The sequence below is a fragment of the Lepisosteus platostomus genome, chromosome 3 (assembly GCF_059453375.1).
Source record: "Lepisosteus platostomus isolate fLepPlt1 chromosome 3, fLepPlt1.hap1, whole genome shotgun sequence".
NCBI lineage: Eukaryota > Metazoa > Chordata > Actinopteri > Semionotiformes > Lepisosteidae > Lepisosteus > Lepisosteus platostomus.
This window is the reverse complement of record NC_142613.1, coordinates 53,779,903-53,794,436: the sequence shown is the minus strand read 5'-3', so window position 1 is coordinate 53,794,436 and position 14,534 is coordinate 53,779,903. Positions and strand designations below refer to the sequence as shown.

The 14,534-nt window shown below is 45.1% G+C and overlaps 1 protein-coding gene across 4 annotated transcripts in view; it reads left to right on the top strand.

Annotated features, from left to right (window-relative positions):
• Window positions 1-14,534, top strand: part of daam2 (dishevelled associated activator of morphogenesis 2) — a 146,575-nt gene that overhangs the window by 46,549 nt on the left and 85,492 nt on the right. For all 4 annotated transcript variants that reach the window (XM_088626070.1, XM_088626073.1, XM_088626071.1 and 1 more), the window contains exon 2: window positions 12,940-13,142. In XM_088626070.1, the coding sequence (XP_088482196.1) occupies window positions 12,975-13,142 (168 nt within the window). In that variant the 5' untranslated portion in view covers window positions 12,940-12,974. The remainder of the gene's footprint in view (window positions 1-12,939; window positions 13,143-14,534) is intronic.

The following is a 14,534-nucleotide window of genomic DNA, read 5'->3' as shown; positions in this document are numbered from 1 at the left end:
TTTTCCCAGAAGCTACCTGTATATCTTTGGACTGTGAGAGGAAACCAGAGCACCTGGAGGAAACCCATGTGAACACGGAGAGAACATAGGAACTCCCAACAGATAGTTTCCCCAGAATTAAACCCAGGCCCTTAGTGAAGCAAGGCAGCAGTGCTAACACTGTGCCACAATGCCACCCCTGTGAAGGATTTTCACACAGCAAATTATTGATTAATTTTTCTATTTGTTTTGTCTGCCACTTGTATCCAAAGCGACTCTCATTTGCACCCATTATACTGCTAGGTATTTTACTGGAGTAATTCAGGTGCAGTACTTATCTCAAGGGTACTATAGCCTTGTCCCACCTGGGATTCGAACCCACAACCTTCCAGTTACATGTCCAGGAGCCTAACCATCATTCGATTTAAATGATGATGTTTTTTAAAAACGGCATTTTTAAAACACAACTGGGTAGTCCAGCACAGCCTACTTGGAGTAACTTTGGGAGAATGTGGCATGATAACTGATAACTATTAAAATTCTTAATAGGGACCGATGACCTATATAGTATATTTAAAAGTGTTTATTAATAGTCCTTTTCCAGTTAGTGCAATAATATCTAATAGGAAGAATTTGCATGGCTTCATTGTTGATTTATGTATGAATTTCCACATGAGAGACCCCCTCAGAGCCCTTCAGAGTGGAATTTCACCTGAGGCAGCACAAACAGGGTTGGCCAACAGGATTCTATAGCCAGAACAAATAAAATAATGTTGTATGGACCATAAAGCATAACATTGCCATTATTTCCCTCGATCGATTATAAAAATGCATTGCCTAGGCCATTCACAATTAAAGAGGCAGTGTCTACAGTGTTTGAAAACCTTTGTTCTTAGGAAAGGTTTTTTAATTGCTGTTTCTTTTTTATTTACCCTACTTCCGCTGAGCGCTAACAGTCTTTCTGTCGTGTCGTGGTATTGTACTGCAGTTAGTGTTACTTGATCTTGTCCAGCTGTTTAAGGAAGGAAGCCAGGGGTTATGTTAATTTGATGTCATGACAAATTTGCTTTTGTCATAACATCAAATTTGATTTAAATGATGTTGTTTTTTTTAAGGCACTACTATGAAAACACAACTGAGTAGTCTGGCACAGTTTACTTGGAGTACTTTTGGGAAAATGTGGTATGATAGCGAAAGAGTATCAAAATTCTCAGTAGGGATTAATGACCCTTATGGTATATTTTAAATTGTGGATTAACAGTCTTTCTCCAGTGAATGCAATAACATTAAACAGGAAAAAATGTGAATTTCAACAACTTTGCTGGATAACTTGTTCCACACTTCCACAACCCTTTGTGCAAAGAAGTGCCTCCCCTCCTGAGTTTCTTATCTTGAAAGAAGCCAGCGTGTCAGCTTCAGCTACGGGGCTGGCAAGCCTGTTACATGGTACTACAACCCTTAGTGTAACGAACAGCCTCGTACTGATTAGAGGATCTCCTCTAGCTGTTCGTTGAAAAGACTCTGGGCCTGGGCTTCATCCACATGGCTGGTTCAGCAGCCTGACCTGGGCCAAAGGTGACACCTCAATTATGGGACTTTCATGTCCTGGAGATCCATGGTAACAAACAAGGAGGTTAGAGTGAGTTCTATTGCTTTAATTCCTGTGAAATGGAGGTTGTGTGCCTTGGTGACCTGTTGCTTTTTTTGGGATATCCATGAACACACTCATGCCCCCATTTTGAATTTACCTCACTACGAAGAGCTAGAGTAAAACCTCAGGTAGTCTTCGTAACCGGCACCTGCTGAAGCCTTTTGTTATTGTACTTGGGTTTGATTTTGTGCAAAACCAGGAGAGGAAGTCAGTAAACATATTAACTGAAGAGGCCTTGAAGGCTCCCTCAGCCCTATTCAGCTGCAGTGACCCAAAAAGGGGAATGCGATGGGTGGGCACTGAGCAGACAGAGGGGAAACGGGACACAGAGGGTCACTTCCTCTCTCTCTCTCACGCACACACACAAGAACACACACACACACAGTTACACGCAGACACGGAGGAGTGGGGTCTGGAGTCCAGCGGAGATTGGAGGAAGGAGGGTGGAGAAAGTGGTACAGGCCCATGTTGACACCAGATCCGAGCAAAATCATCTAAGACCTGCTGTCTTCTGCAGCGGGCAGAAGGGAGGTGGAGCACTGGCCTGAAGATGTAACACAGCACATGCCGATCCCCTGAGGCAGGGAGAGAGGGGTCAGCGCTTTCTGCTGTCACCCAGGAGATCTCTGCAGGTGGAACTGCTGGACATCTGACACGGATCCCTGCCTCTGTATGATACGGTTTGCTGTGATTTAGCAGGGAGGAGAGTTTCATGGGAACTGGCCGCAGATGAAGGCCAGAAAGCATTCTGCGGCAGACAAGTAATGGATCTCGACTTGTAAAATGAAGATTTGGTCAAGATACTGATTCAGCAGGGTAATGTGTTAAATTACCACGCTGTCGAAAGCACACTGGCACCGACCTTTTTGATGACTGTGTCCTTCACGGACTTGGGGAGACACTTAAGTGTTTTTCAGATTTCGCGGTGGAGATCAGAGGGGTCTGAAACAGTAATGAGAATTCCTGTGTGGAAGATGTTATGCCAGCTGTTTGTGGACCGTCATGGTGGATTGGTGCTGTGTTAGAGCAGTAGGTGATGCTCAGTGCTGTGTTGGCTGTGTGGGGTCAAGTAACCACTTTTTATACAATGCCTTTCGTACTCCTGGGCTGTTCTGACTGGTTCTAACACCCTCTGATGTCAGGGCCCTTTATAAAAACAAGCACGGACCTTGTACTTGGCAGACATTATCACCTCATGCAGTACCTGATGACAATAGGTTAAAAGCACAGAACGGTGAGTTTCCTTTCCTGAAAGCACCACTTTCAGGCTCAGTGCTGCAAAATTAAATTGGCTCCTTTTAAAATATCGCAAATGTTGTTTGTCAGGTCACTGTGAGGAACTTCCCCTCCTCCCTCCCAGCACAGAAAACCGTTTTCAGTTAATTCAAAACAGGTCAGAAGAAAAGAAGCAGCGGTTGGCTCTGGTCTTCTGAAGAGCTGACAGTGACCTGAAGGGCTCAGCCTTGCTGTGCTGCCAGTGCAACACACTGAGAGTGCAGAAATTCTTGTGGCTCGAAAAACAAAAGAGCCTGATGTCCCTCTGTGAATTGTGGGATCCTTATTAGGAACTCAGAAACATTAAGAATGTGAGGAATTAAAGGAAGTTAGGCCTATCGTGGTTATTCCCTTACCAGTGACTTTTGATTCCTGGAAGCTGTTCCATGTCAAATCCCAGAGAACTAGGATCCTGACATCTCTTAGTAATACTTTCATGCGCTCACCTCCAAGACAAGAGTCTTGGAGTCCTCAGTCTGAACTGTTTTGATCCTGAATGCCACACATTACATGGTGATATGGGAAGAGTTAATAATAAATGCCGATGACAAGATAATGCTGAACCCCAAAGAGCAGAGGTGAGACCTGATTTGAACACTTATCAAATGCAAAAGTGTCAGATTTCATCAGTAGTAACACCACTGCAGTCAGAAACATTGGTTATTATTCTCTTTTTTTATTTTTATTGGGCTCATCATAAACCCGAAGGAAATCTGTCCCTACCCCAATAAAGAAAAAGCTACATACTGTTATTTAATGTAGAGCAGATTATGTGTTTCCAGTTACTAGTCAAGTCACTGATTGTGATGTGTAAGTAGATCTTCGTATTTCAATTCAGAGGGCTTCGGGGAGGTATTTTAAAGCTTGTGATGCCAACAGAAAGACACTGCCTGTAGAAGTCTCAGAATGACATTCCAGGCATTACCCACAATCCACTGGTGTCGTTTCCTCCACTTGGCAGCTGTTGACCTCTGACCTGTGAGGTGTGCCATGCCCGCACTCAGCTGCACCCCTGCCCCGGGCAGGGCACTCGGACCATTCTGGCCTTGAGCCATCCGGACATTTACACTCGAACTCACAGAAGCCTGAGTGTTGCTACTGCAGTGTGTCTGTCTGCCGGCAGCCTGGCACTATGCTGAAAGTCATTTATCTGCTCATTCACTACATGACTACACTGGGCAGAGCATTGTTCACTGTTCCCCCTCTGTAGACTGATTGCTTAAGTGAGAAAAAAAGAAAATAAAAATTCTTAGAACTCTATAGGATCACAGTTTTGCTCATTGGTGCTGGTCCTTTGTTTGAATCTGCACATTCCCGGCTTAGGAATGCACGAGTTCCCCTTGCCAGCTGATACATTAATAGCTGTAACCTCTGCAATGTTCATTCTCTGTGTTGGGGGGGGGCGGACTGTGTCTGATTTTGAAAAGTGGGTCAGACAGAGCTGACAGGCTGCTGGGAATGTCAAGTGCTGCCCAGCTGTATTGAGAAAGACTGACCTAATAATCATCTGTACTATTCAGGTCACTGAGCACCAGCAACCGATCCCAAATTTATTAAGTGCTGGAGCGAAACCTGGAAAACACAGCTGGACGCAAAAGGCAAACTGTACATCTTTTCCAACACAACTGATGACACTGCAGCCAGTGAAATCTATTGCAGGCAGGAAGCATTTTTGGAAGGTTGTCACTCATTTCTTGAAATAGACGTTAAAAAATGCTGGAAGCTGATAATAGTCTTTCTTTGATCTATTTGTATTTTCTACAGGTAGGTGTGTCTGCAGAACAGCTAAAAGCACTTGTTGAAAGGCACTGGTCTGCATATTGTTCTTTTTGCGGGTGTATAGTGTTTTTCAGTACAGTATGTATTGGGTTCAAACAACACTCAACAAGGATGTCCTGAGGATTTCAGAAGAGATAATCAGCTCCATTTTTACTCAGTGAATTTACTGTACTTTGGATCAGGAACACAGAATTACAAGAGGCCTTCAATGGATTTTTTATAGATTTTTTTGATTTTCACAATAAAAGATGGGGTTATATAGACCCGCAATAAGTGTTTCTTTTGCAAGGCTAATAAAATATCCTACTAATATCCTCCCTAGCAGGAAATGCAGAGAGCTTTTCTTTCTTCTGCTTCTTTTTATAACAAGATATTTCTCCTGTTAGGAAGAAGTAAATTAAGTTGTGTCTAATATTTCTATATACATCTTTGTTGTGAAGCAGCTCTTGAATAGCTTGCGTTAGGTCCTGCTTCAGTACTTCAGTTCTTGACAAGGCTTTTACTAAAAAAGTCAGAGTCATTTACTTCCCTCAGACACTCTCCCAGGTCAGTATATGACAACTGATGACTGCCGTTGCTCTGAGGTGAGGAGCGGTTCCCAGAGGTGCCCCAGGTGAACACAGGGAGAATATACAGACACACAGATAACACCCCAGGGTGTGTATTTAACCCAGGGCTCCAATCCTGTGAGGCAGCAACGCTAACAACTGCGCCACTGTGCCGCCTGAGTCACAAAAAGAAGAGACTAAACGTTACCTTCTAAAAATCAAAAACATCACTGTTTCAATCTCAAATGCAGTCCTCTTAAAGAACTGTGGTTCTTCTTTTTTTCTGAAGTAAGTTACCAACATGTGTGAGTGACAATGACAACTGTGGTCGGAGCATGCCATGAATCAAACACTAAAACTGCAAAGCAGACAATCTTCTCCCAGAATTAGCAGAACTTGAGCTTGAGAATTAACATTTCTGCATCAGGAAGGGTGATGTGATTCATCAATATTGCCTTTAAATATTTCATGAGCTAAAGATTAGGGAATGTGGTCTGGTGCTTATTTTAGGCTGTGTTTATACAACATCTGCCAAGACAGCAAAGAGCTGTGTTCTGTCTTGTCCTAAAACAGTCAGAGGAGAGGGCTCCCATGTGGACACCAAGAGCAGTCACACCAACAGGGGTTAACATTTCTGGAAAGAGCTCCCGTGCGCTGACCTCTGCGGTTTTTTGTTATTCTATGTGTTTCAAAAAGGGGAGTATAAGCCAATGCCCAAAAATGGCCATTCTCCTCACATATATGTTAAAACATAATTGAAAAGTACTGGGTGCATTCTTAGCTTCTTCCAAAATGAAATTGAAGTGTAATTTTTCATTTCTAAGCTTCTTTGACTTGCTGGGCCAGATGCTATGGCTCAGGGATCCAATTTTTTTCCCACAGAAAAAAACCAAAACAGTGTATGTTCTCCAGTGCAACACCTGGAAATGTGGATTTATTGTTGCAGATTATTATTTCTTAAGTAGTTCAGGTTTTGTTTTTTATGAGCAAAAGTAGATTTTAACCTTTTAGTGAAGTGCGGTTCTTATTTTATAGTTAATGGCTTAAATGAATGCACTGGAATCAGTCCAGAGAAGAGTGACCTAATGCATACCCAAACTCAAAGGCCTACACTGACAGTTTAAAAGAACGTAATTTTTGTAGTCTTGAACAGAGAAGCCTATGAGGGGTCCTTGGGGCATTAACGATGTCCCTCATCAGAATTGATGCTGAAACGTGAGGAAAGCCATTTAAAACCAAGAACAGGAGGTGGTTCTTTACAAAAAGAGTTGTGGGAGTTTGGAACTAGCTGCTCAGCCATGTCGTGGAAGTTGATCTTCCTATCCTGAATTCTTTCACTAACCTACTGGCAGCCAAACAGAATGGCCTCCTCTTGTTTGTAAAGATTCTTAGGTTCTTATGTTTAGCACTATAAGTGTGGAATAAAATGTTTGCTTCTCTGGAAAGCAGCTCTTGGTATAATGACCTTCCGTGGTTAATAGAAGGGTGAATTTACTGGGCCAGAAAAGAAAATAATGATGAGAAAGGTCCTTTCAGCAGCCAGTGAAAATGTAACTCTGACGCTGTCCTGCTGAGATAGGGATTTACTTGGACCCCTCCATGAGCAGTCTCGCTTGGCGTCAGGGTGTCTTGAGTCATGGAAGACCCTCTGAACTGTGGGCTGAGGCTGTGTGAAGTGAGAAAGAGCCCATTCATCGCAGGGCGAGTGGGCACCCAGCCAGAGGGCACCAGGCCCTGTTAGTCTCCACACTCAGTGCAGGCAGCCCCAGGGGGTGGGGCAGCAGGGGGCATGACTGGGTCTTCACAGCACCTTTCATGTGGCTGGGATGAATGACCGTGGCCCGGGGGCACCTCAGCTCTGAGCATGGGATGTTGCTGGCTGGAATTCGCTTTAAAAGAAGCCCCCGATTGTGCAAGGAGCAAGGTCCGCCCTCTCTTAATGGCAACGCCGAATGCTCTCTTTTGTGTAAAATCAGTTCTTGTCCAGCCGTGTCAGATGAAAAAATAAAGTTTGCAGACGTCTTGCACATTGGGCAATTAGTAGCTCAGTGATCCAAAAATCCTATTGAGATTTCTCAGTTGGCGTCAGTGATTCTGCTTCTGTGCCATTTAACTGTGTGTGAAGATCTGGGATTACCTGTTTAAGGGGTTTTCTGTCTAGAAATCTTAATAATATTAGGCAATAGTGTTTAATGGAATGACTAAATAAGAACTTAAGAAAGGTTACAAAGAAGATGAGGCCAGTAGGTTTTATGAGGTTTTATGAGTCATCTGTAAATCGGCAATTTCTAACCCATTCCCTCACTTTCACAATTCATTTCTTCCAAAGCACACCCTTCCATTCAGTGGTCTTAAGATAATTTAAAGTGTGTGTATTTACATCCTGTAGCCCTCAGGAACTACAATTTAAATGAATAATTTATTTTACTTGTTTATTACGTTATTTCATTAATCATACCCACAGGTGTTCTACTAGCTGGACACTCCCCCAGTGGGTCTGTCTGATATAGTGTAACTCCCACTGTGGGTGTGTCTGACAGAATGCCACTCCCACTGCAGGTGTGTCCAGCTAGTGACATTGCTACCTGTGCCTGTTCATCATCAATTATTGAGCTATTCAGTCAAAAATATGGAAGCAAAAAAAGAAGTTGAGGAAAGACATAAAGTAAAGTTCTGAGTGCGGATGTTGTTGAAAATACTAAGATATGTTCAAAGCAAATCAAAAGGGTCCAGTTGGAACAAAACCCAGCAGATGAAGGGGCCCTCAAGTCCAGGACTGAGCCATGTGTTTAAACCAGTTATAATATAGATCAGCTTGCTCATTTAACTGAAAGGACGTTGATCAGAAACTTGAAATATTTCTTATACTTTTATCTATAAGAATGTGTTTATTTTTTAAGAATCCAGTTATGCAAAGTTTTAACTTTAAAGGTTAAATCTTTCCTTTCCAGCGTTCTGTCTTCTGTGTTTCATCCGCCTGAACGCATCTCTAGAATGTTATTAATCTGCAGCTGTTTGTGTAGCAGTGTATTGTACTGTCAATCTCTGCTCTTCTCTTTTAATCCTTTCAAGCAAGGAAATGAGACCTCAGGTCCAAACAGATAGGAAGGGATTTTGCTGTCTTTAGGATGTCTATCCAGAAAGCATGTGGCAAATGCATTTTCTTTGCAGTGAGCGTTTATGACTGTGACGTCTGGAGTCTGGAGGTGAAGTGTGTTTGTTTCCCAGTGTGGTGAATGAATGTTTGCATTAAGTTACAGTATGCTTCACTACTCAACAAGGAAGGACTTGGTGATATACCACCAAGGTCTTGGTCAGGAGAAACAGCTTGTGAACCTGACACTAGGTGCTTAATGTAGTTGGCAGGGCAGTCTACCATATTTCAGATAAGGCTGTCTCGACTTTTGTGTTTTTCTGCTGGTGCTATGGCTGAAGAATTGAACTTCTGAATAAGGAAGGTAGCTGCAGGGAGACACAGTGGCATAGGGATTAGCATTGCTGCCTTGCAGCGCTGTTCCTGGGTTCAGTTCCTGGATTGCTGCATGCATAAAGTTTGTGTGTTCTCCCCATCTTCATGTGGTTACTGCCAGTGTTTCCGTTGCCTCTCACAGTCTAAAGACATTTGGTAGCTAAATAGGCTCTGGGGTGTTGTTGTGTCTGTGTGTGCTCTGTAACAGACTGGTGTCCCATCCAGGGTGTATCCTGCCTTATGCCTGTTGCTTACACGGATAGGCTCCAGCTCCCCAGCAACCCTGAATTGGATCAAGTGGTTAGAAAATGGATGGATGGAGGTGACTGCAAGGAAATCCCATCATCAGCTTACTTCACATCCATACAGCGCTGCTGGTGTCACTGACGGGGGTGTGTGTAAAGCATTCAGAGAGTTGCTAGAAACACAGGCACACAACCTCCTCACACTGCTATTACAGCCTCCTTCTCCACTGGTCTGTTTCCCAGTGCTGCCTGAAGTGGTAAGAAAGGAGATTAAAAAAGAAGTGTCAGGACCCCTCCTCATCCCTCAACTGTCCCTCATCTGTCTCTGGCCATTAAGCCAGGTGAAGCCCGAGTGTGCTTTACTCAGTGCTTGCAGTGTGTGTGTCTGTGATAGGCTAACATCGCACAGCTTCTGGATTGGACTCAGAGGTATTACATGAGTACTGATCTCTGATGAATCCCTCCCCAGGGGATGTGTTGATTTGAATGTGGTGGGGATTATATTGGTTAATTGATCATTTTAAGGGGGGGCAGTGATTTCTTTTTCGTTTCCCGCCATGACCCAGTCACTTTGGAAGCTGTCCCTTCAGAACACAGAACACAGGGGCTCGCCTCTGGCAGCCTCCTCAGCAGACTGCCTCTCATTGAGCTCACTAAATTCTCCCTAGGTAATCTCCTGGATAACCTCTGGTAGGTCTAGCCATGAGAAGCCATGCACAATTGGACAATGGGAATTTTGTTTGTGAGTGACCAGAGGAGGCTGCTGTTTGCTGTGAGTCTGGACAGCTCCCTGATGCTACAGCGCACAGGGAGAAAGAAGTGATTTCAGGGAGAGAGAAAGAGCTATGACTTGCCTCCTTCCTTTGTAGAGGGCATGGTTATTCTGTGGTTCATCCACAACTTACGTAAAGCTACTCATGGGCGACATACAGCAGGCCTTTTGCACTTGCTATACCAGCAGCCCTGCCTGGGCTGAAATTGTTGAAGCAGAATGGTGAAATTCAGTGACTCACAAGGGCTCATGAGATCTTTGTCTGCTGGAGAGAAAACAGAATTTAGTAGTTGCTTAAATTCTAGCAATTGCAGTAGCATATGATGGCCCTAGCGAAGCCATCAGCAGAAGGTCATGGCATGACCTCTGTTGTCATCTATGCTTCAGGGATTTGCCATGAGTTGGCATGAACATGATGTGTGATCCTAATGGGATCCTGCATACAGAGTGTCATAACAAAAACTTTTCTGATTGCAGGATTTTGTTCAAAGATGAAACTTCTAATTAAGACAGGAAGGGCAATCAGTGCTTCTCCCATGCACAGTATCCTGTGTGGGCCTCTCACTGTGATGTCAAGGCCCTGTCTCTTGGCACAGTCCTGGGCAGCTCGACTCTGGCCTCACACAGGCCCGGAGCTGCTGTTATACTGAGGAGTGTGATTTCTTGTTTGGGATTGCTGCTGAAAGCCAATGCTGCACTCCAGAACCCTCCAGGCTGGGGCTGATCTGCACAGAAAAAGAATATTACCAACGCTGCACAATAAAGCAGGCAACTTAAAAGATTACCAGAGCAGCTCTCCAGTTCCAGTCCCTTGTGATCACCGTCTGTGGATCTCTGCCTCATCAAAGCTAAATTTCAAGAGTATTTAAAACACTGCTATTTATCATAATGCTAGAACAGAAAAGGTTTTGAACAGCCAATTCTGAATGAGCATTGAGCATTCCTTTTCTGACCAATTCCCTCAAATCCTGAGTTTAAGAAGGTAAGAACAACAGAAAGTATAAGGGCTTCGACGGGCTGAATGGCCTTCTCTCCTTGATACCCTGTCTTGTCTTTTTAACTCCTGGCTCTTCAAGTGCTGATTTTTTAAGAAACTATGATAGCTTGAAGGTACACCAGGTCCTCTAGGACCAGGGCCTGGACACCTGGCTGATTGCTGTAGAAAGCAAGTTGAGGTCCCAAAGTTGTCTGCCTTCCGGTGGTCGTGTCTACCCATCTGCCCTTACAGCCCTGCTGTTCCTCTGACTGTGCTCCACGGGCAGGGTGGCACAGACGCGTGCCCTCTCCTGCGCCCGGCTTCGGCCTGCTGCACCCAGAAAAACAAACATGGCATGCTCTCCGTCTCTGCGTCGGGGCAGAGGGCGGCCACAGAAGTGACCATGCAGAGCCTTAAACCCTTTCTGGGGCTGAGAGGAGAGGGGAGGGAAGGTGGAGAAACACATCCTTCGGTACCCGTGTCCTTCAGCACTGTCGCATGTGCCACTTCAACCTGGCCAAGACACGCAGAAGATGTCCTCTGCCGTTGCCCTGGCAACACAGGACAGAGTCCATTGTCTTGTGGGAGTGCCCTCAGAGTCAAAGGACCCTGCAGGCTTATGCTCCACGTTGACTCGCCCCGAATTGTCAGAGTCTCCCCACACAGGAGCATTTGCAGATTTGCAAAAGCTTTTAAAAAAAAAACAGAGTTCACAAACACGGCATATGTGACACGTGAACCGACACACCGAGAGGGAAGCAAGGTTGTTGCAAGTTTTGTTTTGCTTTTCAAGGGTCTGGGGGATCTTTAAACATGGACTGAAGCACTCTGCAGCAGCGATGTCATTCCAGGAGAGCCTGAGGGGAGCTGTCTGAGCCTGGAACAGCTTCTCTTTGTCAGCAGTGCTGTTTGCTCCTGGTGGCTCTGTCAGTTCCTCTGTTTCTAGGCACCCCTGCCACTCTGCGCTCCCCCTTGTGCCATTGTTGAGCCGATACGGGCAGAGTTGACGGGAGGGCATAATGCCTAGGCATGCCAGCCAGTGCCAGGACTCGTGCTGGCATGAGACGTTTTTAAGCATTTAAAGGCTTTTGTTTCAAATCAGTAAGAATTATTCATTTTCTTCCTTTACTTGAGTTGAAAAAAAACAGATTTTATAGTGCAGGGGCATTAATGTAAGTCAGTTAAGCTTATTCTGCCTTCATTCGCTGTCATAAAATGACGTTGGGATTTCATAAAAATGAATGGCAAGTAGACATAAGAATCTTGCTTCATCACTCTGTTCTCCTCCACACTGATTGCTGGTGTGTGGTGAGTGTACTGGTGCACTATGACTGCCGTCGCATCATCCAGGTGGATGCTGCACATTGGTGGTGGTGGAGGGGAGTCCCCATTACCTGTAAAGCGCTTTGAGCGGAGTGTCCAGAAAAGCGCTATATACTGTAAGTGTAAGCAATTATTATTATAAGAATGGTACCAGGAGAGAGGACTGGTAACTCATTTGCTCACTAGCAGCTGATTGACCTGAAGATCTCAGCCTGCTGTTTTCTAAAAGAATCCAGGATATCCACCCATTCATTTTCTATCCGCCTTATCCAATACAGGGTCTCGGGGGAGCTGGAGTCTATCCCAGCAAGCAAAGGGTGCAAGGCAGGATACACCCTGGACGGGACACCAGTCCATCGCGGGGCACACAGAGACACAAACACACACACTCACACCAGGGCCAGTTTTCCCAGAAGGCTTCCCTAAATGACATCCTTAACTCATCTGGTCAAACAAGTTTGTGACTTCTTCACTGTTCTGCTGTATAGAATGTTCACTGTGTGTCACTCATGGGGGGCTGCTGGTGCAGAATGAGTGCAGTGTATCGCCCAGGTGGGGATCCTGGTGCAGAATGAGTGCAGTGTATCGCCCAGGTGAGGCTGCTGGTATACAATGACTGCTGTATGTCACCCAGCTGGGTTTGCACTTCAATGATGGGTGAACTGGGCACCCTCCTGGATGTGAAGTGCTGTGAGATCATGCAGGGTGAAAAGTATTCTAGGAATGCAAGCAATTCTATCCTTGTTCAATACTAATTCTACCCAGACTCGTGAGTGACAAGTTCTGTACGGAGCTAAATCCATTTAAATCTGCAATGTAACACCCCCTGTCATGTGATTATGTGAGGGCTGCTGCATACCTATCGTGTTGATTAATTGATTGATTGATTCATTGATTAATTGGTTGATGGCTTCTCTTGCAGATCATGCCCCCTAGATAGCAGGCCTGGCAGAGAGGATGCCCCCCCGGAAGCGGACGCGCCCCGTTCTGGGGCTCCTGTGCTGTTTCGGCAGCAGCGAGCCCCCAGAGATCAACCTGAAGGACAGCGTGCCCCTGCAGCTCCTGGAGTTCACCGTCCCCATGCCCCCTGCCGACGAGCTGCACGCCCGCTTCTCAGAGCTGGTGGTGAGTCGCCCGCCCCGGAGGCACAGGGAGACGGCACCTGCCATGTTCTTTAAGCCACATATTGAGAAAGACGGTTTTGTTTTTCATTTATTTGCAGAGTTTATTTGCCGAGGGTTTTTTTTTCCATCACGAACCCCAGATCCGAAAGAGCAGAATGGTTTGGCCTGCACTGGGAGCTAGACATTGCTTCAGGGAGAGCTCTGTCTCTGTCACCTGGGTTGCAGAAGCAATTGCAACATGAAGTTATTCCAGTTATTACATCATTTGGACCTCTGTCAGCAACAGGGCTTTCCTTTACATGTTGTAGCGTTTTTTCAATACAGTCAAAACAGTTAATACAGGTATTTTGTACTTTGCTTGCTCAAAGGGACACCATGCTGGTCGGGAAGGCATCTGGAGCCCTTCCTGTGCCTGTGCATGTGCAGGGGGTCGAGGGACAGAAGATTAGTCAGGGATAGAGGAGACAAGAGAATTCGGAACAGCACGAGCCGGAAGAAAAGGCTCATTCATTTCAGTGGTCCTTGAGCAGAGCGTACAGTAGATCAGTGTTTTGCGTTGGTGGTTGTCTTTCTTCCTTCACCTTTTGCCCTGGGCTGCAGGCAGCAGTGTGAAGCAGGGGTTAGGATTCTCGACCTGCGAGGTCAGCAGTTCAGATCCCAGCCGAGACGCTGGTGTTGCGTCCTTGGGTAAGGTATTTCGCTCACGTTGCTCCAGCAAATGCCTCCCTGTATAAATGGGTCTCCAGGTCATCGTAAACGAGATTTTTTTTCCAGTTGACTTACTTGGTAAAATCAAGGAATAACAACGAGCCTTGGTCATCAAACTTACAAGGGTAGCAGTAGTTTCTCATTCCTTCCCGTTGCTCGATTGCTTCGTGTAATCGCTGGTGACTTTTTGCTGTGTCAGATTAAAAGGCTGCTGATTAGAACCTGCCAGAATACGACATGGTTATGAAAATAATCCATTTTCAATATGCTGGATTGACTGATTGATTTACAGAGCCAGGATGCTGTAATTCAGAACTGATTAGCTCTGCCCAAGACTGCCTTGAGCCGAATAAAGGAAACGTTAATTATAATGTACCAAAACTAGAACCTTGCTTTGCCCTCTTATCCCTAGAGAACCTTTGCTCTAGAACCATGCTTCACACATTTGGCCCCGAAGGGAGCTCCTCTTCTATAGTTTTTAGTGAAACATCGCAGTAAAGCTGTTAAACCTGACTAAAAACATCACCGATGTCTTCAGGAGTAGATTGGCTTATGAATTAATTTCTAATCCATACCATAGACTGGGCCCTCAGACTACACCTGTCTGTTTTGAACTGAGATCAATCAGTACTTGCACAATTCGCAATTCCCAGAATCAGCTTGGATACAAGGACTGCCTTTTCTG